The 24,092-nt window shown below is 36.5% G+C and overlaps 1 protein-coding gene across 1 annotated transcript in view; it reads right to left on the bottom strand.

Annotated features, from left to right (window-relative positions):
• Positions 1-813: 813 nt before the first annotated feature.
• The window catches only part of LOC118183981 (uncharacterized), a 255,917-nt gene continuing 232,638 nt past the window's right edge, over positions 814-24,092 (bottom strand). The window contains exon 5 of the mRNA XM_035353625.2: positions 814-1,938. Within this exon, the coding sequence (XP_035209516.1) occupies positions 1,793-1,938 (146 nt within the window). The 3' untranslated portion in view covers positions 814-1,792. The remainder of the gene's footprint in view (positions 1,939-24,092) is intronic.

The raw sequence follows: 24,092 nt of genomic DNA, 5'->3' as shown, positions 1-24,092 counted from the left end.
AACAAATTCGAAGCTATGGAAGGAACAGTAGACACGGTTGAAAAATAAAATTTAAAAAAACTGAGCAAAGAGTTTTTGCTGTCGAATAAAAAAATCAGAGAAAGAATTTTTGCTGTCAGACACCAAATCGAAAAGCAGAAAAACATTTTGATGCCTTTAAACGTCTACCTATGTCTTCTCGACCCTCTCTGAAACTATCCACTTGTGATAGAAAGGCCTCCTGGCAAGTGCATATGTTCTCTGTAGTGGTAAATGTAAATGAATGGTATTCCGAAACTAGGGCTTGTCATTTCTCCGCTTCTGTGAAAGCAGACTCTGCCCGAAAACCAGAGACTACACTTTGAAGCTCTAGGCGGAGCGCTGAAGCTGTGCTTTGACGACAAGTGTTTAAAAGACTTTAACAGGCATCAGGTGAAATCTCGACAACAGAAGCCCACGAAAATATTTCAGGAGCTACCCACGGATGCTGAAAGGCCGTCTCAGCTCGCCTTTTCCGACTGCCCAACGAAAAACAAGGAAAATTCTGTCCCCGCATTAATTCTGCTCGAGTCTAGGAGCCAGTGGATCAAGTGACTGTCCGTCTACAAGATTTAACCAGACAATTCAATGCCCTAAAGCAGAATATGAGTAGAAACAAACCGATTCTAAAAGTGCTGAAACTGCGGTGAAAGGCACATATGAAGAACTGCAGAACAGCTTGAGACACGACAGGTAAGACCGCTCCCAACAGTGCGGAGGGAAACTAATTAATGACCATCTCGTGGAGCGGAGGTTGCCAGACATTGTTAATGTATTAAAATCTAACTCAATGTGCTGTCAAGCGAAAGTTTTATTTCCGATATTTACAGAACAAATTCCATTTCTTTCCCAGTGACTATCAAACAGAAAAACATCATCAAGATCAAGCAACAAGTAGTGCTTCGAAAAATACCACTGCATTCCTTGAAGTAATGAAGACAGATACAGGTATTGCATATATACTTTGTCTGTGACTTTGATCTCTTGAAAAAAAACTCTGTCTAAGCGCAAATCCACCACTATTGATGAACTCTGGAAAGTAGTGGGAGAACTGATAGCCGTGGGAATGCTATGAAAGGCCCTTCTGTCATGGAAATCACCATGCAAACTTATTGCCCAGTGAAAAGGCTATGAGTTTCAACATTTAAAAAAATGCTTTTTAGGTTTTAAATATTAATTAAACGGCCGGAAATCGTTCTAAAAATGTGTAAACACCCTCTGTATTATATCATGCAAACCTTAAATTACACAGTAATTCACAAACTAGCTAACAAAGGGTTGTAAATGATTATAAAAGAATTAATTGAATAAGGAAAAGAAACAATTTTCATACTTCGTGGGCAGCACACTGTCTCTTACTTGGGTAATCCGAACAGTTTGTACAGTAAATGGTATGAAAAACATTAACACATATTTGGAGAGGATTGTTCGATGCTTTTGCACATCATAATACATTTTTAATAGAAGTTTAAGCTATCACCTATGCCAAGAGTTCTTTTTACAGTCCTTTCACATCAGCGTGAATGACTGAAGTATTGTTAATCTTCCAATTCTTCCACAGAAGCACAGCTGGAATGGAATTTTTATTGTTTTAGTGGTGATGAGCGCTGCTAATCACTATATATTAACACCTTATTTCATGGGCAGGATGACCATCTGCACCGATTCTTGAAGTTTTTCAAACACAGGTATTTCTAGGGATTTGGTGAGCAGGTCTGTGATAATGTCGGATCTTCTGCAGGAGTCTAGGCTTAAGATACACTTTCGTTGAAGTTCACACATGAAGTTCAAAATGGAGATTGATACAGGTATCGATATATACCTTTTCAACGTATTCCTGCGAAGTCCTCTGACGTTTCATGTATGGGCTGCCTTTGGTCTCTCGAAAGGAGCTCTTTCTATGCAGACGATTAATGGACTCTGGAAAGTAGTGGAAGAAAAATAAAAATAATTAATTGTGAAATATAATGCATATATATATATATAAATATATAATATGAAAACTCATTAACTTTAATTTGGCAAAGTCGTTTTGATTCCCCATTTTAATTTGGCAATCTTCCCTTTCTGTCCTAAGTGGTAGTAAATAGAAATTGTTTCTCTGGACTGCATCTTTCAAAATCAATATTTAATCTTTAATCTTCTTTTTAATGTGATTGATTTAAAAATAAATGCATTTCAATACTGAGATGTTTGATAAGAAACACTAAATATTTTTATGAGATGACACTACCTGAACTCATTAAAATCATTACATACTTTTTTCTGTTTTATGGTAACGCTTTTAAGCGGCTAGTTTCAGAGAAGTAATGCAGTGAATTAAAAAGTGTGCCAACCCCTAACACTCTGACGGGAATTCTCACGGAGGGAGGAATAAGATAAAGAGTCCAGTATTTCATTCTAAACGGAATTAAGTGTTATTTATTTTCCTGTGTTCAAAATATTTTTAATTTTATTAAAATTTGTTCATACTTTTTCGTTAATTACATTAGAAAGAAATTCTGTTTCCAGGGTGTCTTTCTGAAATATTTTCTCAAATATTAGATGATTTTTAGCTGGAATATTAGATGAAGCGTCGGTTAAATCAAAAATCATATTCAAGCTACAGTTAATGCTGTTTTCGTATTAACACTCCTTTTACTTTAATAGTTTAGTACGTTAAATATTACTTATTACTAATTTTTGACTCCAATGTAATTTATTTTCTATAAGGGAAAGGAGAACGAAAAATTCTTTTTAATATTTTTGAAGTCTTACAACTGAGTTAGTATAAAACACAAAGAAATAATTATTTTAATGCCTATCAAAATTTTGTTCTTATATTCAACAATACGCATTCTAAAAATTCCACTTTACAACTGTTTTAAGTATGCATAGCATCTCAAATATTATGCTTTCCATAACCTATTAGTAGATGGAACGTACAATTCCTGTTGTCGCGAGCAGTTCTCCAGAAAGTTATTTTTCACGGTTTGGCAACACCGTATTTTTTTTATTTACGCTTAGAATAATAAAAACGAAAGGCGAGAATGCGTACGTATGCAATTTTCCTATTTCTGCTCGCTTTTATATAATTCCGATGAGGAGGTACATGGTTTTGAACCATAGGCACTCTGTAGTTTTTAATCATTGGCCATGTATTCGTACTGAGGTGTATTGCCTGTTTTATTTTAATTACGTAGGTGGATTGCCTGCTTTTTGATTACTAAATCCCCCCTTTTTGTTTTTCGTTTATTTAATGGAGAACCGACTGAATGATTAAAATTCAGGTAGAGTCTCACAACACCTGCTTAAATACTTTATAAATACATCAGCCAATAGTACTTTTAATTTATGTTTCCAGTTAAAGGCATTACGTGATATATTATTTAATAATTAGATCAATTTAGATACAAGAGTTAAAATTTTGTGCTTGATTTTTTTTGTAGCGAGTACAATTTTTTTTTTTTTTTTTTTAATATAAGTATTGAGACCGGAGGAATGTGTAATAAGTTAAGCTTTTTTACTTTATGTAAAATAATTTTACCCAAGAATTAATCTTTGGGTCATTTAAAGCATTTTTGTACCTGGAAATATATGTCTAAGACCAAAAAGGTTATGAAAATAAAGTTCGGGTAAGGGCTTTTGTGACAGGGAGCATACAAATAAGTGGCAACAAGCTGAGTTACAGGAAAGTGCGTTCTAAAATTATTGCACAGAATTCGACAGTTAAACAAATAAATGAATAAAAACAATACATATTCTATAAGAATAAAATTTGTGAGCATGTGTCTATTAGTTGGATTGTAACATCATCTCCTCCGAAACAGCGGGAGTTGAGTTTGGAGAGAGGATTCTAAAACTTCATGGAAAGCTATTTCGACCATTCTCATCTTCGTACGACGTTAATCAGCCCAGATATTAATTAAAAACTCTGGAAATGCTAATTTTCGCACTCATCTTTACGAGTGGCAACAGTCATACGCACTGGAGATAAAAATCTGCTTTATTTCGAGAAGTGTTGCCACAGCTCGCTTTTGTAGAGTTGTTTGTAAAATATTTCTAAGTTTTACAAAATATGAAATAAAAATAGCGTTACCAAACATTAAGCATATAATTATTACACAAGGTCATATTCTGATGTTGAAGAAAACACGCGATTGCATGTGACGTCATTGTGTGTCGAAAATTTTTCATCAATGCCAGCATTTTAAATAAATAGCTGCTGTTGGCAACTTTTTTGTTTTAGGTTAGGACAATTGATACGCTATGTAAACTGTCACGTTAATTCTTTAACTAATACTGAGAAAAATTTGTTATATGACATTAAATTTAAATCATGACGTCATACGTATGCTTATTAACCTGGAAGTATCAAAAGTTTTTGTTTTTTTTTTTGGTTTGCAACAAAAAAAAAAAAAAAAAATATTTACGAATTGTTTGTTGCTTTGAAAGAATGAACTGATTTCATTGATAATAAAATGTTTTTATGCATTTTCTTTTCAGGTGTACATAGAGCTTATAAATTTTGCTTTGGCCGCGGGCTTGCCTGCTAGAATGATATCAAAATGCACAAAAGGAACAATACCATCAAATTGATTCAAACTGATACAAAAGTTTACAACAATACTAGATCATTTTTATGATGGAAAAGTCAACAAATATGCAATCACTGAATCGATCTCTCCCTCTCTCTTTTTTTCTTAATTGAGTTTCATTAACCCTTTAGTTAAAATTATTCTTAACTTCTTTTTTTTTTTTTTTTTTTTTTTTTTAATGATTTCCGACGTAAAATCAATATAATAATGTTCGTGACAAAGAAAGCAATTTAATCCAAAAAATTTTGCTATATAAAATGAGTCTAAAATCATAACAACGGAAAGTAAAATCTGCAAAAAGAAATTAGTTAAAAAGTTTCGATCTATACGCGTTTAGACACGAATTAATTATTTCCTGCACAATTAGGACTTTATGCGGAGCTGAAAAGAATTTTTAATTAGATCCGCTTGGCAACGGGGGAAAGGAATCGCTAATTATAACTTCATTTTTCTTTTGTTATATTCCCGCGTAATGAGGGTAGGACGCAATTAAAAAAGAATTTTTTTTTTTTTTTTGGTTATTTTTATATTTATTTTCTTGTTCAGGTGTGTTTTTGTTCTTTTCCGATTCTTTTTGCCAGACGTTCAATTAATTTTTCTTGTCTCGTTTTCACTTTCTTCGATTGTAATCCAGCTTGAATGAAATGTATTGTAAAAGTGCTTTGGAATTACAATCATAGTTAGAAAGACTAACTTTCGTTTTCTTATTAATCGGCAAAAGCAGGTGAAATTAGAAAGTTTCGTATCATATCTCTATCTCTTTTATTAAATAATGAAGAATCTATTACATGTCGTTGTGTTACCGTTTGGAAAACAGTAAAATGCTTAAGAAATCCTTCAACAAAATTCGAAATTTTCATCAAAACTTCGAAATGATAGATTTTAAAAAATCTCTCAAACAGATTTCGTAAGTAACTGAGATTTAGAAAATACATGACAACATTAGCTATTTCCAGTTTAGTAACGCTATTTCCATTTTAGTTTCGAGTAAGTTCTGAATTATGATTGCCAGTGAAATTTGTTATTCAAAAAGCATACACAATTAGGAAAGCAGAGATAAAATTCAGCATTTGGTGCATATGTGAGTAGTCTTATCAGATTTAAGAGACAGCGAATGGTGGATTGATTACAAGATAAAGAATCTTTCTACCGCGAAATGGAGTTGATTGTCTACTATTGGTCTGCCATCCTAACTACCGACTATCTGGTCCAAAAAGTACTGTGAGATCAACTTTTATATTCTTTCTTCAACATTCACCGGCTCGTTAAAATGCATCGTCCGATTTTGCTTGAAATTATTACTAGGTAAAGTCCGTTACCCCGTCATTAATTATTATTCACATAGGGCTATTACTGATTGGAACCCAGACTTAGCAGGCTTTTCCTGTTTTAATAAAAGGCAGTTGGTGTGTCGAAATACAGTGCATCGCATGTTGTGACTAAGGTTATGCATACACGGAGCAGCGGATCTCATACTTTTCAGAACTTATAAAGGAAAAATTGGCAATCATATAACAGGAAACTGTGAAGCTATATAGTGAATAATATTCAAATTTAATCTATATACGATGAAGCCTAAATTAAGGAACTTTATTCTTTCTTGAAGCCCATTCGTCAACAGAAATGTCTGCAAATTTAAATAATTTTTCCCGTATGAACTAATGTAAAATGCATTAATTCTTTCCTAAATCACAGACGATTGCTTATTCAAGCTTTACAACAGTACTTTCACCACGCGTTCATAACCCTAAATATGCTGACGTTCATAACTAAATATAAATGCACATTAACTATAAACGAAAATCATTAAATATAAACACAATATTTAACATATAAAGTATATGAAAAATTAATTTAATTTTACTATACTTGCACGTAGGAAAGGGAACAGTGTAAACGAAAAATGGTGAGGCAGATGTTATAATTTGGAAGCGAAATTCCCATTCATAAAAACATTAGGTTACTATCTGTTTGGGGAACATCTTCTTTTAATTTTTCTTTATTTTTAAGCTCCACTCGACTGTGCTTGAAACTCACTGGGCTTCTGTTTCGCTTAAAAGTTTTCCAATTTGATTTCTTGTTGCCTAGGTTTTAAAGTATTTCGAAAGTGAGATATCGCATTGTCATTAAAAACGCTTATGCTGTGGCTTGCTACTTTCTCGTATCTGTCACGGTGATATCACTAAAAGAAAAATTTGCCATCTTATTTCATTTTGCACATATTTCACAAATCAGAGAATATGATAATTTTTCTTTCTTCTTACTCTTCTGAAGACAGTTTATCTTCAGTTGCCTTTCATTGCTGCTTCTAGAATTATTTTAGTTCTTTCTTGTTGAGCTTATTTCTTATGGTTCTTTGGTAATTTTTACACGTCTTTAATATTAACTTCTTATACCATGATTTTCTTTAGACGCATATTATCATTGATAACAAAAATGGTCTTGAGTGACAGTGGGCTGAAAGGCTCTGTCTGTAGCGCAGTCTGCGCATAATATTAAAATGATATATTAGGATAGGAATCCCTCAAAGTTAATTATACGGTATAAGGTTTCAAAACACCTTAAAAAAAATCATACTTTGCCGTTTGGGGTGTTCGTAATTCGACACATCGTTTGTCTTAGAGGCATTTTTATTTGATAACTTGTTCGTGAACCGAATTGGTCATGAGATGAGGCATTTGTAATCTAACGTTACACTGTGCATCTGTGCAATCAATGCCACATACACACAGTTTTTCAGTGCTCTCTCTTCGTGCTTTTTTTCCTACCTGTTCAATGTCTAATATCCGAAATTAACACACTTCTTAAAACACGACATGCATACTTTATTATTCGATTATAAGGTTGGTATATCAACATTCAGTTCGAAGCATAAATTCAAGAGAGGAAGAACCGTTCTCAGTGAAATGTCTAAAGCGAATGAATACAACTCCCAGCCGGCAAAGGAAAACTTTCGTACTCGCGACAGTCCTTTTCTGGAATAGAAGAATAGCTTTCGGAAATACCTTCAAAACTCTTTGAAGCTCTTCAACATCACTAAAATGTGTGCACCAGTTTAAGTATTCTTAACAAGAAATAGTCTAAAGTAAAAAAATTAAGAATTTGACAGTGATAAAGTAAAACAATTCATTGAAACCCCCAAATCAGAAATAATCATTAACGGTAACATGTCGCATTGACATGAAGAGGATATAAATGTCCTGTCTATACTGTATTGCGGGAGAAGATGATTCTTACGAAATAAAGCTTTCGAACTTTTTCTCGTTGATTGTTCTGTCCATTGGAGACAAATTCTTTGTGAAGATTTCATTACAATATAATTTAATAACCTTACCTTCATGGGAAACTCCTTTTTTTTTTTTTTTTGTACGTGCAGTTTCGTGGGATGGAGAGACAACGGACTACCTGAGTTTCAGAAACTGAACTAAGGTAGTTTGTAAACGGCTCGTAACCATGTGTCCTATCTCGCTCATATCTGAAATATAACATGTTTCTTTGCCAGTCACTATTGTTTTCAAGAAAACTGAATCTGTATTTGTTGTCTTGATCAAGTTTCTACGAGTACGGAACAAACTGAGAATAAATGCTTCTCTCCCTCGTATACTACACCATAAATTGAGAAAAATAGTAGTTTTGTTTATTTTAGTAAAATTGTCAGGGAATTTTAAACACATAGATCGATCCGTTGGCACAATCTATATGGCGTTGTCAATTTTGCTCTGCTTGGATGTTGTTCGCCGTCGTGATCGAATCCATTTGTGTCACTAAAAGACATATGAACGTGCAAAATGTCTCTATTGTTAACATCTGCAAGTCATAATTTTCCTAATTTATAATAAAATTTTATATTTCTTACTGTCGCTTCATGTTTTTCGTTATTGTTACAGCGAGTTTATTATTTTTACTACTGTAACCTTTTAGAAGAAGGTTGCAAATTGAACTCTGAATTGACAGAAGATTTGAAATATGTAGCTTACTCATACTTACGATGGAGGAAGAAAATTCGAGTTTCCAAAACTACGAAATTCTTATCATGGATTTCTGAAAATTTACTACCGTTTTTGAATCGACACTGGGAGTATTGAAAAAAAAAATTCATTTAATACTATTGCCATTAAACTTGAGTAAAATGATGGTCGTACATTTTAATCTTAACTTGAAATTCTTAGAATTGGTCAAATGCAAATTTTTAAAATAAAAACATTAAGTCACTTTATGATAGCAACAGGCTCTTGCATACTTAAGTTAGAGGCAACATCAACCAAACCGAGAAATGAGCGAGATCAAAAAGGAATGTTAGCGTTGGTAAAAAATTAATCAAAGTCTTATACACCCTTTAGAACAGAATCTGAAAAACCGATTACGTATACACTTCCCTCCCCTCTTTCTCATAGATCTGTTTTTAGTCTCTATTCTACCCTTCAGTGTAGCTCAATATAATTGCTCTTTATTCTCAATTACATTTAAAATTAGTTGCTTGTACGGCTAGCCCCTAAAGTACGCTGGTTATCATTAATTAAGGAAAAATTACAAAATTGATGATTACTGAAAAAGTTACTTGTAGAATTTAATGAAACTGACCTACAGTATGCAGCACATAGTAAGGTATAAAATAACATGAAAAGAAATTACCTGGTAAAGGAAAATAACCTTCAGTATCCAGTATGATCTTCCCTAGAAGGGATACACCACATACAGAGATGTGCGATGCTGTCAGTTATTCAGTCTACCAGTTCCTTAGGAAATAAGAGCCTTTACTTTTCCAAAGCAGTTGGAAGCGTGGCAAGAGTCTGAAGAAGAGCATTGAGAGCAGCTATACGTCTTCCTAAAGAATCCCAAACATACGCGATAGGATTCAATCCGGTCACCGAGCTGGCCACTCCATGCACTGAATTGTTTGCTATTGAAGATTCTCATTCACGATGAGAGCCTTATGCGGTGTAGCGCTGTCGCCTTCTAGCAGAAAATTATCATTCATTGCCCTGGCATAAGGACGCACAGAAGCATCAAGGATATCAGCTCTATAGGCCTGAGCACTCATGCTCCACGTGGAAAGGCATGGAGACACGTGCATTCACCCAAAGAGATACCACCCAAACACAGACACTGCCACCTCCGTATCTATCTCTTTCACGGATGTTTTGATGGATGATAACGGGTTCCAGGTTCTCTCCAAATCAATTAACGCCTACATCGTAGAAACATCCAGAAGGCTAAACCTGGAATCCAGAAGGCTAAACCTGCACTTATCCGTAAAGAGAACAGCACTCCATTGATCAACTGGTCCAGCGGACATACTGACGTGAACACCTCAAATATTCCCTTCTATGACGTGAATTGAGCGGCACGCAAATGGCTGGTCGCCTCGCTAACAGATATCCTTCGTGAAGCCTTCTACCCACGGTTGACGATAACCCAAACCTTCCAGTGCCTGCAGCAAGGGAATGCGCTCGTCGTAGCGTTTGGCCGTCGTGGCTGAACCTCCTGGATGTCGAATCTGTGGTTAGAAATTGTTGCCAAAGACAGAACCACAGAAGGACACACATTTAGCCACTTCTGTCTGACTTTATCCTTCTAGTCTCCCAATAGCTCTCCATCGAAATTCTTCGGATGGATGTTGCCTGGAAGTCAATGTTAGAAATTGGCTGTCCCTGCTTTCGTACTTCAGTATCACAGCGAAATCTGCAGGTTTGTTCTGAAATATGCGATTTTATGCTCCTCATAGATGACGTATTTCAATTGCCACTAATTTTAATATTGCAGTTTTACACAGCAATTCGTATTTGACGACATATTCAAATTTTATACCGATTGGATTATTTTTGAACGAGTTATTGCTATTTTTGTAATTTTCCTTTAATTTTTGGAGACCAGTGTAGTTATTCTAAAGAGGAAACTATAATTTTATTAAATAATATTATTGAATTCATCTAGAATAGTTTTACAGGTTCAGCTCAGTAATAACTGAGACGAGAATTGTGTTTATTGCTTTTAGATCGCTTAGTTTGTTAACCAATAACACACTGATTAAATCTGAAAGAAAACTGTCTTTCGCTTTTCTGAATGACAACACACTGATGGAAGATAAAAATATTTTATTTCGGGCAGTGGCAACACATTTATGTTAAATGGCTGAGTGTATTTTTTTAATTGAAACATAAAGGATTTTACGTTTTGCCGAGTGTCAGCATATTTAAATCGCTGAGTTTTCTGATTAAAACACGAATATTTTATTAATTTAGATGACTTCATTAATTTTCATTTATCGTTTTACGTTTTATTTAATTTGAATTATTAGTTACACATTATTTTATCATTTTTATTCACTTTTTTGATGACCTTCGATATTTTTAATTGTAGGAACTAAGCCTTCTTCATATGTGCGAATATGATGGATTGACGGGACATACCTATGCACTCATTACGCTATAAAAATGGTTTCGTAAATACAAACAGCAGCAAATTGCTTAAAACATGTACTACTGAATGCGGAGAGTCTCTGCAACTAACATTCGGAAACACAGAAATTTCTCAGAAAAGACATTTGGGAATATTTTTCGACAAAAAAAATTTTAAAAAGTGCATAACACATCGCAGTTATTTCTATCACCGTGTTAAAGATAGCTAGCTATTCGACACGCCTTCTAACTTCGCTCAGGAAATTCAGCAGATGCTTTCCAATCTATTGTTTTGTCCACTCTCACCAAGCGTAAATCGTTTTCCTTCACGGAACACTGAATTTAATGGAGAGGGTAGGAGAGGAAGGAAGGTTATATTCCACAACAAAACCTTGTCCCGAAAATTCAATTCCCTTCCACAGCAGTAGTGTTCAGAACGTGTGTGCGGTGGTGTGGTGGTGGCGGTGGTGTATGCCTGAGGGGGGAGTAGAGGGTGGACTTTTCTACTTTTTATCAGCTCTTCGCTCCATTGGTGTGATTTATCGATGCGTGAGAAGCGAATGGTGAGCCACTCGGGCATGAAAAGGAATCCTACCGTTGCTTGCTAGGGGTTGTCCGATACTAGATACACTAAATCGCCGGCAAAGATAGATGTTGTAACCAAACGAATCTAACACTTAATCGCTTATTTAAAGGTGGAAATTAAAAAAAAAAGGAATTAGTAGAACATGTGATGTTATGTTCTAACCTGGACTGAGAAGCAAATCCAGCCACTGCGGCGTTCAAGCGGAGATGGAGTTTACTGAAAGCATAGCAATTTCGCGGTAAGTTTGCTTGACGGAAAAGCTAACCTACAGTAGTTGATCTGAATTTAGGGATCTGATTTAGAACTTGATCTGAAACTAGAGAGAACGATATCGACTAGGTATTTCAGTCTAATTATTTGTCTCTTTAATTAAATATGGCAAAGCATACTAACGATATCAGAATACAAAGGTTAAAGGAAAGAGTAGCCTTACGGAGAATTTTCTAAGGGATACTACCTCATCCCCCTTACGAAAAATATTACATGTAAGGAATAAGTGAAGGACACTTATACTATTATACGCATCATTTCGTTCCGTACAAATAACAGAGGAAAGAATGCAAAGTTTCTAGCTATAAGAGTTTTTATTCTATAGCTTATAGTTATAGATAATACTTTCAAAATCTCAGGGAAAAAATCGACGGATTAACCAAAACTCTCAAAATACGTCGAGATGAACTTCCCAGCATTTCAAAACTCCTGTAAAAATCCTATTCATAGGGGAGATGAAGCATGAGCTCCGTGAGAATACGATACCATAAGTACCTCATCACGAAGAAATAAATACAGTTCACTGAGTTTCGCCAAAAGTTATAACAATAAGCGCTTAATAAAAGCAGCGGAACAGACTACTGATGAGAGATTCAGAACCTTTTATGCATAATTATAGCTTTTTTATCAGTTTTTGGCAACTATGTTAAAAAAGGGTGAGGTGGAGTAGACAATTTTAGGCTTCCAGGTAAATTTAATCATAAAGTTCAACGGCAACAGTCGAATAAGACATTCGTTTGAGATTTTACGCATCATTCCTTTGAAACCGACCTATACAGCACTAGGTGATAATAAGGGCCTCTCCAGGCCTAAGGCAACAAGTGCCGCTCTACTGGGCGGCAAATTTTAGTGGCAACGGATAGCAGAGTTTAGGAGTAGCAGATACTGCACCGGGTAACAAAACACCTATCACCGATCTTGAGCCTGTTAACAGCTAGCAAGCAGTCTAAGAAAGAGTAATCTTTTGTGATTTTTTTTTTTTTTTTTTTCCCCCAAATGGCGGGCCCTCAGCCGACTTCGGTTTGTCCACAACTAAGGCGAGAAGTGGTGATCACTTTAGTTATGTCTTTTGTGATAATATTGCACGTGGTTAGCTAAAGATACCCCTACGTTTCTGTAACATTGCGTTTACCACCGTAAACCTGATTAAGCTCCTATCTGAATACATTTCTCTCAAGCTTCAAAGCTAGACTGAAATTAGAAATATGATCTAGTGAAACTTAGTTTACTGTATGTTCTTTATAGGCAGAGTATTGTACTTTCAAAGCGATCACATGCATTAATTTAAAAAGGAGCGTCTGCAAACTGGTATTTAATGAACTGTTTCAACAGACGTGTGCTTATTTGAAAGTCCTCAACCTTAGGGTTGCTAATACAGCCTGGATTTGTTCTCTTGGTACTTTTTGGAAAAGCAGCCATTTCAAGCAACGTTCTTTAGCTTCTAACCAATTTTTTATATCCAAATCTTCAGGCTGTTTCAGAATTTTTATTGTTTTAAGAGATAGTTAAGAATTTTCCTTTATCTATTCTTTAGAGAATAATAAATTTATTTTAGTGCGGAAAACCCTAAAAGTGTTAATTTTCTAGAAAAAATTCGGATTCCTCGTTAATTTTCTCCTTGAAAGCTAATTATGTGATTAGCTTATTATAAGTTACCGAAAACTTTTTAGTGTCGTTGTCATTGCATTTCTTCAAACGATAGTTATCTGAAATGCTTGTGATCAAGACAGCGCTGTCCATCCACTGCTGGGAACTCATTCAGTCTTATTTGAGATCCACCCTGTTCTTCTGATATGACACTAGTTTACTCCTGGCTTTTTTTCCTAGAAACCAAGGCTCATGAAAATTGTGGTTGCTGTCGAAATGTTGCCACTGCCCGCTTTGAAATCAGTGAGGTTTTTAATCAGAAACTCATTACAAATTTTAGAAAATATGAAATAGATAATAAAACAAATTCGAAATTCAAATTTCGGGCTTCCAGGTGCTCATATTCGGGTGGAGAACTTACCTTATTTAAAATCTGATGGCTGTAGGCACCGGTGTTTTTTCACAATGCGAAAAACATACATACATTCATTACAGATTCTTCTTTATTTAATTTATTTTTAAGTATAATACAGGGCGATAATATTTGTTGGCAACAATTTGTAAAGTGTATAACGTTGCGCGCCTCCAACTTGCACGCAACCAAGAGGTGACTGTGAAAACTTGTATAAAAGATAGAGCCTTGTGAAGGGGTTAAGTCCCTTTATATTCAACGTAATAAAATTACAATTGCGTGCTCTTGACGCTCACAGACTGTGCCAACTTGGCAGTCAAATAAAAATAATAACCTGAAAAGAAAGTAAAGACAAGATTCTAACTACGAGGCTCTCTAAAATAACTAACTCACCGCGTTTTACAATACCGCTGCTAATTCAGCAGACTTGAAGCTCACTGGAACGATTACCATTACTTCCCGCCAAGCACATAGGCCGCAACGCGGGGTTCTTCAATTCTCGCTAACTACCTCCGCGCTCGTGCAGTAAGAATATCACACACCGAACTTGTTTCCTCTCTATTTAAATCATACTACTTCCGCTGATAATTTGAATCCTTGCGCGTTCTACTAAAATTTACATATTCTGGCATTGGCAGTTCCAGGGGAAAGTAAGGCTTGACAGGAAAGATAGCTTAAAATAAATGTTAGTTAAAATAAATATAAACCCTACATTTGCCGCTGCCAGAATTTGGAAAACTTGGAAGCAGGTCCTACAAACGACCTGTTGTAAGTTTCTCTAATTCTGAACTAACTGGCGAGAACCTCGTTTACACAAAAAAAATCTTATGTAACAATTATATACTAAAATTCTGTTGCTCGTTATAACTTTCTTCTTACAGCAACTTTTCCTGGACTTCATCAATCAATCTTGGTCTTTCCTTCCAGCATCTGGAAGGAATAAGTATCAGTATCTTTCTAAATACATTATAATTTACACTTTCTTGACACAATAAATTTTTGTTTTTAAACGATTCGTTTTTCTTAGTTATTGCTTACTTCACATTCATTCAATTTTTCAAGCATTAATTTAACTTTACCCTGTCTCTCCACCGTGTGTGGCGTCAAACGGGAATATTCGTGTTTTAGTCTTACAACACTTCCCCTAACCACCATGATTTGTTAGAATTCAACGACCAAATAGACACACCTTACTCGACATTCTACAACTCAATGAGCTACTTTAATATTCTTAAAAATTCAAATGTAGGTGGAGAACCCTACAAAACACATTCATTCTAACTTCCCCCTCATTCATCTTTAAACATGCAGGCTTTCGCTCTAAAGCATGACTTTATCTACAATTTACTACTTAAATTTTGACTTCATTGCTTTTAAGCATTCACTTTTAGCATCTACAATTTTATGCTTCTAGACTAAATTCTACTTTTACATAACCTTCAAGGATTTACGTACATTTACAAAATTTTAATACATATGCTTTTTACAATTTACCATAAAATGAATAAGAGAAAATAAATTTTTACTTTACTCATTCTTCGCCAAGCTGGCGGCACTGAAACTAAAATTCTTACTAATACAAGAATACGAAGTTATTTTTATCTTCGGCCAAATTTTGGCTTTAACATAACAGAATTAGTCTTTCGACCAACAGAAAATGCCTGTTTTTAGCTTTTACACTTAAAGAAAATAATACTTTTGCCTTAGCTAAATAAAGTAAAACAAAGCTAAGTCTCAACCGAGACATATTGACTTTCGTCAAAACATAGAACTTCGTACTTATGCATAACATTTCGGAACAAAAGAGAGAAAAAAAAAATTATAGAAGGTTTTAACTTATCTTTGAGTTTTCGATGCTTGAAACTCCGTCATCCGTTTTTGGCAAAATTGATCCCAAGTTAGAGGTTTCATGGATGTCAATCTTCTCCTTATTGATCTCCGAGTGTCGTCCACGTTGCTTTTTCTTTTGCGTCCTCTACATGCTGGCCTCTTGACGGAGTAATCGTCTGGTTGTTGGCCTTTCCGTTTCTGCCTGGGACGGCTGGTCTTGACGTCCTCCGGTCTGGAGTCCTTCTTGAATTTCTTCTGTTCCTCGTATTTTTGTGCCTCCTGCTGGCGTTTCAGTTTCCGGAACGGCGGCCTTGCTGGCACCTGACTCTGTGGCCGTGTGCGCGTTCTCCTTGATGTGTAATTTCTCCTGCTATCCTTTGTAGGTGGTGTTTTTCTCTTTACCACGGTTTCTTTACCCGGTGCATCTGTATTTTTGTTTTTCTTAAACGCTGGAGTTTGAAAATAATTTTTCTTTTTGATACCGACGTCCGGGTTGTAGAAGTGCTAGGTCTCTCTTCAGTTCTCTGTTTCTTGGGTGGTGGAATAGTTGTAGTCTCTGATTCTTCTACTTCGTTTAGACTTGAGTCCTGCAAGAAACTTTTAAGGATTTCAAAATCATTTGGATTATAGTATTTTTTCACCTGGTCGGGACTTGCTTTACAGATTTCCCCTCTCTCGTTCTTAAGATATAAGACTACTCCTTTGATTTCCTGAATTACATAGGGTCCTTCAAACTTTGGAGCTAGCTTTGCCATAAAATTGTCTGGGGCACTTGATAAAGAGAATTTCCGCTTCAATACTTTATCCCCAACTTTAAAATCTGCTTCACGGCGTTTTCTATCGTAATATAGTTTCTGCCTATTTCTTGCCGTATCCGAGGTTTTAAGCGCCTGATCAATGAGCTTTTGCACATCTTTTTGTTTAAACTCCTGCTCTCTTTGTTGCACAAAGAATAATTTATCTAAAGGCGTAATTAATTTTCGGCCTAAGAATAATTCTGCTGGAGTTTTTCCCGTAGTATCATGATGTGCCGTTCTTAAAGCATAAGCTAATTCATTTATGTAGCCATCCCAGCGCTTGTGATGTGTGCTCACGTAACTGCGAATTATTTTTACTATATTTTTATTAACTCTTTCTGCTATGTTAGCCTGTGGTCTATACGGAACCATTTTGATATGGCGTATGCCAAGTCCATTGCATATGTTTTCAAATATTTGACTAATGAATTGTTTTCCGTTATCGCTAATGACTTTTATCGGTGCACCGTATTTTAAAATGTATCTGTGTAAGAATGCATCTGCGACTGTTTTGGCTGACGCGCGTTTAAGTGGAACAATTTCTATCCATTTTGAAAAATGATCTACTATTACTAAAAGAAAACGATTTTTATTTAACTCGCTCTGGGGGAAGGGACCAAGGAGATCTATGCCTAAAATTTCATTCGGAAATGTAGCGCGAATGCTATTTAAGTACCCGGCCGGGCTGTAATTAATATCATTTATTAACTGACATTGATTGCAGGACCTGACATACGCCGTTACTATTTTGTATAATTGCGGGAAATATACCGCCTCGCGTACCCTTTTTATAGTCTTTCTGACCCCTAGGTGGCCCGCTGTTTTTTCTTCGTGCAACTCCTTCAAAATGCTTAATCGAAGCGAGGCTGGGATGACTGGCTTATACTCAAGATTTTCGTTTGTTGTTTTCGTATAGAATAATAAATTATCTATTATTTCATAGTTTTTTGCTCTATTTCTTATCGCATCGATATCTGTATGCTCAAAGCTTTCGGGGTCTTTCAAATAAGCATAGATATTTCCAAATTCAGGATCAGCTTTCAGTTCAGTAATAACCGTATCTCTAGTATCTAAAATTTTTGAAGTCAACACAGCGCATTTAAGTTCATTTCCTTCATCGTCCAGTTTTATACGAGAAAGTGCGTCAGCTACATTGTTTTCCTTACCCGGTTTATATTTTATTGTGATATTATATTCTTGGAGTTTTAAAGCCCATCTTATTAACCTGGGCGTTAGGTTTTTTCCCGAGTAAAGTCTACCAACAGCCGCATGATCCGAAAAGACTGTTACTGGCGACTTGCCGAAATAAACTCGAAATTTGTGTACAGCCATTAATACGGCTAATGTTTCTCTTTCTGTAGCTGTATAATTCCTTTGTGTCTGATTCAATGTTTTACTAAAAAATGCCAGCGGATGGTTATTTTGCATAAGAACCGCACCCACCGCATAGTCTGACGCATCTGCCGCAATTTCCAGGTTTTCGTCCCCCTCAGGGAATTTTAAAACAGGGGCATTAATAAGCGCTTCTTTTAATCTTTCAAAAGCTGTGTTAGCTTCCGCTGCCCACGTAAATTTACTCTTTTTTCTTTTGATTACTAAGAGTGGTTGAACAATATTAGCGAAATCTTTTATGAAAGATCGATAGTAAGAACATAATCCAAGGAAAGACGAAAGTTTCTTGGCGGTGTTGGGCGGTGGGAAATTCTTAATAGCTTTTATTTTTGAATCTTGCGTTTCTATACCCTTTTGCGAAATTTTATAACCGAGATATTTAAGTTCTTTAGTTGCGAACTTGCATTTTGAGGCGTTAGTTGTAAGACCGGCCTCTTTTAATAATTTAAAAACTTGTTCGAGGTCATTAATGTGTTGTTCCAACGTACTACTCGTTATAATTATATCATCTAGATAAATTAAAGTTGATTTTCCTAGGACAGGCTTTAGAACAATGTCCATAGCTCTCTGGAATGTTGATGGGGCCCCACACAACCCAAAGGGCATGCGTAAAAATGCATAAGTGCCCGATTTTGTTATAAACGCGGTTTTGTGTATATCTTCGGGTCTCATAGCTATTTGATGGTAGCCAGACGTTAAGTCCAAAGTAGACATATATCTTGTCGATTTGATCTGTCTAATGATCTCGTCTATAACCGGCAAAGGGTAAACTGGAAATTTAGTAATACTATTTAGTTTTCTGTAATCAATAGCAAACCTCCAAGCCCTTTTATCCGAAGGAGGAAACTCGTTCTTTTTCCTACATAGTACGACTGGACTCGCGTACTCACTATTTATGAGCGTTATTATTTTATTCTTTAACATCTCCTGAATATGTTCTTCGATGATTAGGTCTTTTTGTTTATCATAACGATACGGTTTAGTCCTACAAGGTTTTTCGGCATTTAATTGAATCTTGTGAGTTACTATCTGGCAGTTTCCTGGTTTTTCTGAAAACAAATGAGAAAAATTACTCACCACTTGCTGTATTGCTTTACTTTCATGGTCATTCAGATGGCTAAGGTCCACTTCAGGTGTCTCCACAGGTTCCACCACCCTCTGGTCCATCTCCAACACCACGGAACTATCTTGAAAATTTAATTTGGCCCTCGCGGCCCTTAAAAAGTCCATACCTAAAATAAGAGAGTGTTGTAGGTCTTTCACCACAAAAATTAATACTTTGAGATTTTCCTCTTTTACCTGTAAGTTTAATGATAATTTCCCGATGCAGTGACATGTTTTTCCTTGCTCCGCTATAATTTCCGTATTTTTGGTTTTAAATAGTCGTATCCTATAAAAATTCTTTTTGAAGAACTTTTCACTCATAAAATTTCCTTCTGCTCCTGTATCGATGAGGGCTTCTACTGGTACATCGCCAACCAGGACTTGTATAATTGGTAACTGTGAGTTTTTTACGATGACCGTGTTTAAATGTCTATTTGAGGGTTTTTTTAAAACTTCCGGGGTCTGGACCCTCCCTTTCACAGGCCCCTCTAGTCGTTTAAAGCTTTCCTTTCAATCTGTGTCTTCTGGGTACGCGGATGCTTATTTACAAATTTTCTTTTTGGGCCTTGACCTTCGAGTTTCGATGCGTTAGCTTGATAGTTCTTTCCCCCATATGAGCGATTTCCATTTCTGGTTTCCTCCTTCCTTCGGGTATGTTGAGAATATGTTTCCTCTCTCGCTTTTTCCGCTATTCTGCGATTTTGAAACTTCACCGCCAATTCGAAAAGTTCCTGCAATGTGCTTGGGTTTCTAATTTCAAAGTAGTCTTGGACAGCGGGTAACAATCTTGGTAATATTATTTCAATAATCTCCGCATCGGGTTTTTTTCCATACAGCATATCCGTTAGCTTGATTTTTCGTAAAATAAAGTCCGTCAATTCTGCTGTATCCCGTTGGTAGAAACTATATAGTTCGGCTTCCAGCCGTGCGCGATCTTTCACTATGGGGAAGGCCTTTACTAACGATTTTTTGAAATTGTCAAATATATATGTCGGGCTTCCAAATTCACCTAGTAGAAATTTTCCTATATTTTTCCACCATAGCGCGGCCTGTCCTCTTAGTGCTGATGTGGCGATGGCAATTTTTTGTCTTTCAGGCAAAGGGTAGAGCTGAAAGTGGTTTTCTAGACCTTCTAAAAATACCGCCACCGAATTTTTTCCGTCGAAATGGACGTTTGGCTTGATTGATGCTCTCAAAGTCTGGACCAGGTATCCAAATCCTTCTAACTGACTTGTCATTTCTTGGTGTTGTCCAGCGGCTTCCATCCAGTTTTCGGCCATTTCAGTTAGATAAGTGTTCGGGCGCCAATATAACGTTGCGCGCCTCCAACTTGCACGCAACCAAGAGGTGACTGTGAAAACTTGTATAAAAGATAGAGCCTTGTGAAGGGGTTAAGTCCCTTTATATTCAACGTAATAAAATTACAATTGCGTGCTCTTGACGCTCACAGACTGTGCCAACTTGGCAGTCAAATAAAAATAATAACCTGAAAAGAAAGTAAAGACAAGATTCTAACTACGAGGCTCTCTAAAATAACTAACTCACCGCGTTTTACAATACCGCTGCTGATTCAGCAGACTTGAAGCTCACTGGAACGATTACCACTACTTCCCGCCAAGCACATAGGCCGCAACGCGGGGTTCTTCAATTCTCGCTAACTACCTCCGCGCTCGTGCAGTAAGAATATCACACACCGAACTTGTTTCCTCTCTATTTAAATCATACTACTTCCGCTGATAATTTGAATCCTTGCGCGTTCTACTAAAATTTACATATTCTGGCATTGGCAGTTCCAGGGGAAAGTAAGGCTTGACAGGAAAGATAGTTTAAACTTAAAATAAATGTTAGTTAAAATAAATATAAACCCTACAAGTGATTCAACATTTTGTCAACGCAAAATGCCGTTTCGAGAATAATAGCCCTTCTGGGTTAACGTCCCTTTGGACTAAAAACATTTTTTTCTTTAAAATAGTCTTACGCAAAAAAGCCCAATTGGCCAGTTCTGGTGTTTATTATTGTCTGTAGTTACAGAATAATTTCCCTTGATTTATTTTATGTCGGGGCCGATATGTATATGCTATCTGTACTTAGATATTGTACATTGTTACGATAGACATCGAAACCGTTGGCGTGGATGTCTTTTCAATCAGGGCTGGATTAACATTGATTAAGCGTTATAAGTACGTTCTTCTTAAAGCATCGAGAAAAGGGGACCACAAAAATGCCCTTAGGTATTCGGGATAAAGAGTACTAAAAACATTTCCCATTGCCATTTATCATGGAACAACTAAACTAAAACCGACAGAGAGAAGGAATGAAGAAAAAACTAGAGTAAACATATGTGGGAGTAGCAGAATCTTTTCAGTGCTTAAAAGGGCTTTGAAGGTCTTAATCCGGCCCTGTATTCGATTAAGATGTCTACTTGATAAACCATAGACATGTATTTGCCGCAATGCGCAAAGTAAGAACTCGATTGCTATCTATTCATATGGCATATGGGACGTTGTTCATATGCACAGAAAATTTTTTAAGTTTTTCTGATTAAAAAAAGAGAAAAATTGGATATGTCAGTTGTCCAAATGTACATGAATGATTCCTTTATCATGAGTTATTATTTCATACCAAGTATGTAAACTGTTTCATTCCTTTTTAATTATCCTGCATGTTTCGCACTCTGATCAAGTCAAGCACTTAAATAAACAAGAGAAGAAGGATATAATAATTTTAAGACGAAAAAATAGCATAACAGCCTGTAGAGTCATTAAGTTATTTCGAAGCAGGAGACAAAAAATAAGCAACGCCCTCGCCGGGACTCAAGCCTGAACCTCCCGAATACGCTCCAAGTGTGCTACCGTTACACCACGAAGGCATGCTGGAAGAAGAGAGAAAATCTTTTAAGCCTTAGAGCAACCTTATAAGCCTTTGTTCGTTTTAAAAGAAACGTTTTAAACTTTCTTAAGTAGACATATTGTTTAGAATATCATCCGTCACAAAACTCATTTCTCTTATAAATAATGTCTTCCATCATCTTCTTGATTGCCGTAACAAAGTTCGAGCAAACATCTTTCCTAAAATGCGAGAATCCGTTCTGCATAATACATGCAAATCTCTCCGAGTCATCTCTGAGAAATTAATTATGCAGATTCCGTCTTTTTATCGTAGATAGAACTTTTCTGACAAGTTCCAACGACAAGAGGGGGGAGGAAAGGGGAAAAAGTATTAATAATAATAATAAAAAAAAGATGGCAGTTCTCGTGCGCCTGGATCAGTAAGAATTTCGAGTCGAGTATCAAAAGCTATGAGAATAGCGAAGAGGAAAAAATTTTACTCGTGTGTGCGCAGAGCAAAAGAGTTTTAGACGCCAGCGAGGATTGATTGAGGATGATAAAAAAGAAAAAGAAAAGAGAAATAAAGAGGAAAAGAAAAATAGTTGGATGTATTGAACTAAAACAGGAATCTTTTCTTTGGCTTTCCTTTTTTTTCCTGAGGGGTGCCTTTTCTGTCTTCCCCCCATCTTCCTTTCCCATATCCTTTTCTAAGGTGGGCTGTGTACTTAAAAAAACATGAAATTTATAGGTCTGATCTACGGCAATGAAGATCTGTTACTTATACATACATCGCTATTGCACATTTCCACTATAGCACTTTTTTTGTGGGGGCGGGGTGTCCCAATCACCAATCCTATTTCCTCAACATGTTACATACAGGTATGTAGGTATAACTAACTCGTTTCATTACGCTTTGCAGGTACAGTTTTTCTACGATAAAGTCCTTTTACGTTATTTCCTTTGCAAGAACGATGTTATTATCGCATTGGTACTTCGGATAACAAATGCCGTCTGTTCCAGTACAGTACCTGTTATGAAAAACTGTAGACATCTGCTTTCCTGTAGTTACCTCATAGACAAAATCTAGACTCGTATTATGAAAGCTAGCGAACGCATTGCAAAGCCAGGATAGAATGATAAATTAAATATATTATTGAGTATAGTCTAAAAACCACCAAATATCCGGGGGGGGAGTCCATTAGCATATTAAAAACACCATCAGCACTGGTGATACTTTTACCATGGATCATTATGCTAAGAATGCATTTAGGTATGACATACATAGCATGCAAGATGTCAGCATGTATGATGCTAGGCTCATACATGTTAATCCTAACACACACATAATGAGTTGTGTAGCATCTCCACTGTTTGAACATCGTGAATCATTTACATGACGTTAAAAGTTTAACATGTATAATGTTAAACCTAACACGTATGATGTTAGGCTCATAAAATGTATTATTATAATATGTATGATTTTTAACATTGTAACTTACACTCAAGAGCCAAAACATTATGAACACCTGTCAATAACGAGTTGGGCCACCTTTGGCCCGCAACACAGCTTCAACCCGCCTTGGCATGGATGCCGCAAGTCCTTGATAGATGGCCGGAGACAGATTGTACCAGATGTTGTAGCAACGGTCACGCACATCTGAGATATTGCGAATTGGTGGTCTTTGACCTCTGAGCTGTTGGCATATGACATCCCAAATGTGTCTACCAGATTGAGATTCGGTGAGTTAGGCGGCCAGGACATTAACTGGAAATCAGCATCATGTTCCTGGAACCACTCCAACACAATTGTAGCCTTGTGACACGGGGCGTTGTCCTGTTGGAACATTTCATTTCCAGCTGGAAAAACAGAGACCATGTAAGGGTGCAACTGGTCCACAATGATGTTCAGATACCCTGTAGCATTCATGGTGTGCTCTACCACAACCACGGGTCCCAGAGACGCCCAAGAGAACGTCCCCCAGAGCATAATACCGCCACCACCGGCCTGTGTATGACCTACTGTGCATTGAGGGAGCGGCGGAAGACGGCGTATTCTGACACGGTCATCGGCATGATGAATGACAAACCGTGATTCATCTGACCAGGCAACTCTCTCCAACTGATCCATGGACCAGTCGCGATGTTCCCGGGCCCAGCGCAGGCGCAGTTGGCGATGACGCTTGGTCAGCAAAGGCACACGAGTGGTACGTTTGCTGCGTAGCCCCATATCCAACAGTGCCCGCTGAACAGTGTGCTCCGATACTTTTCTACTTGGCCCTGCATTGTATTCGGC

Source organism: Stegodyphus dumicola, chromosome 6 (assembly GCF_044657685.1).
Source record: "Stegodyphus dumicola isolate Sdum_Otavi_A_Nest chromosome 6, ASM4465768v1".
Taxonomy (NCBI): Eukaryota; Metazoa; Arthropoda; class Arachnida; order Araneae; family Eresidae; genus Stegodyphus; species Stegodyphus dumicola.
This window is presented reverse-complemented; position numbering and strand designations above follow the sequence as displayed.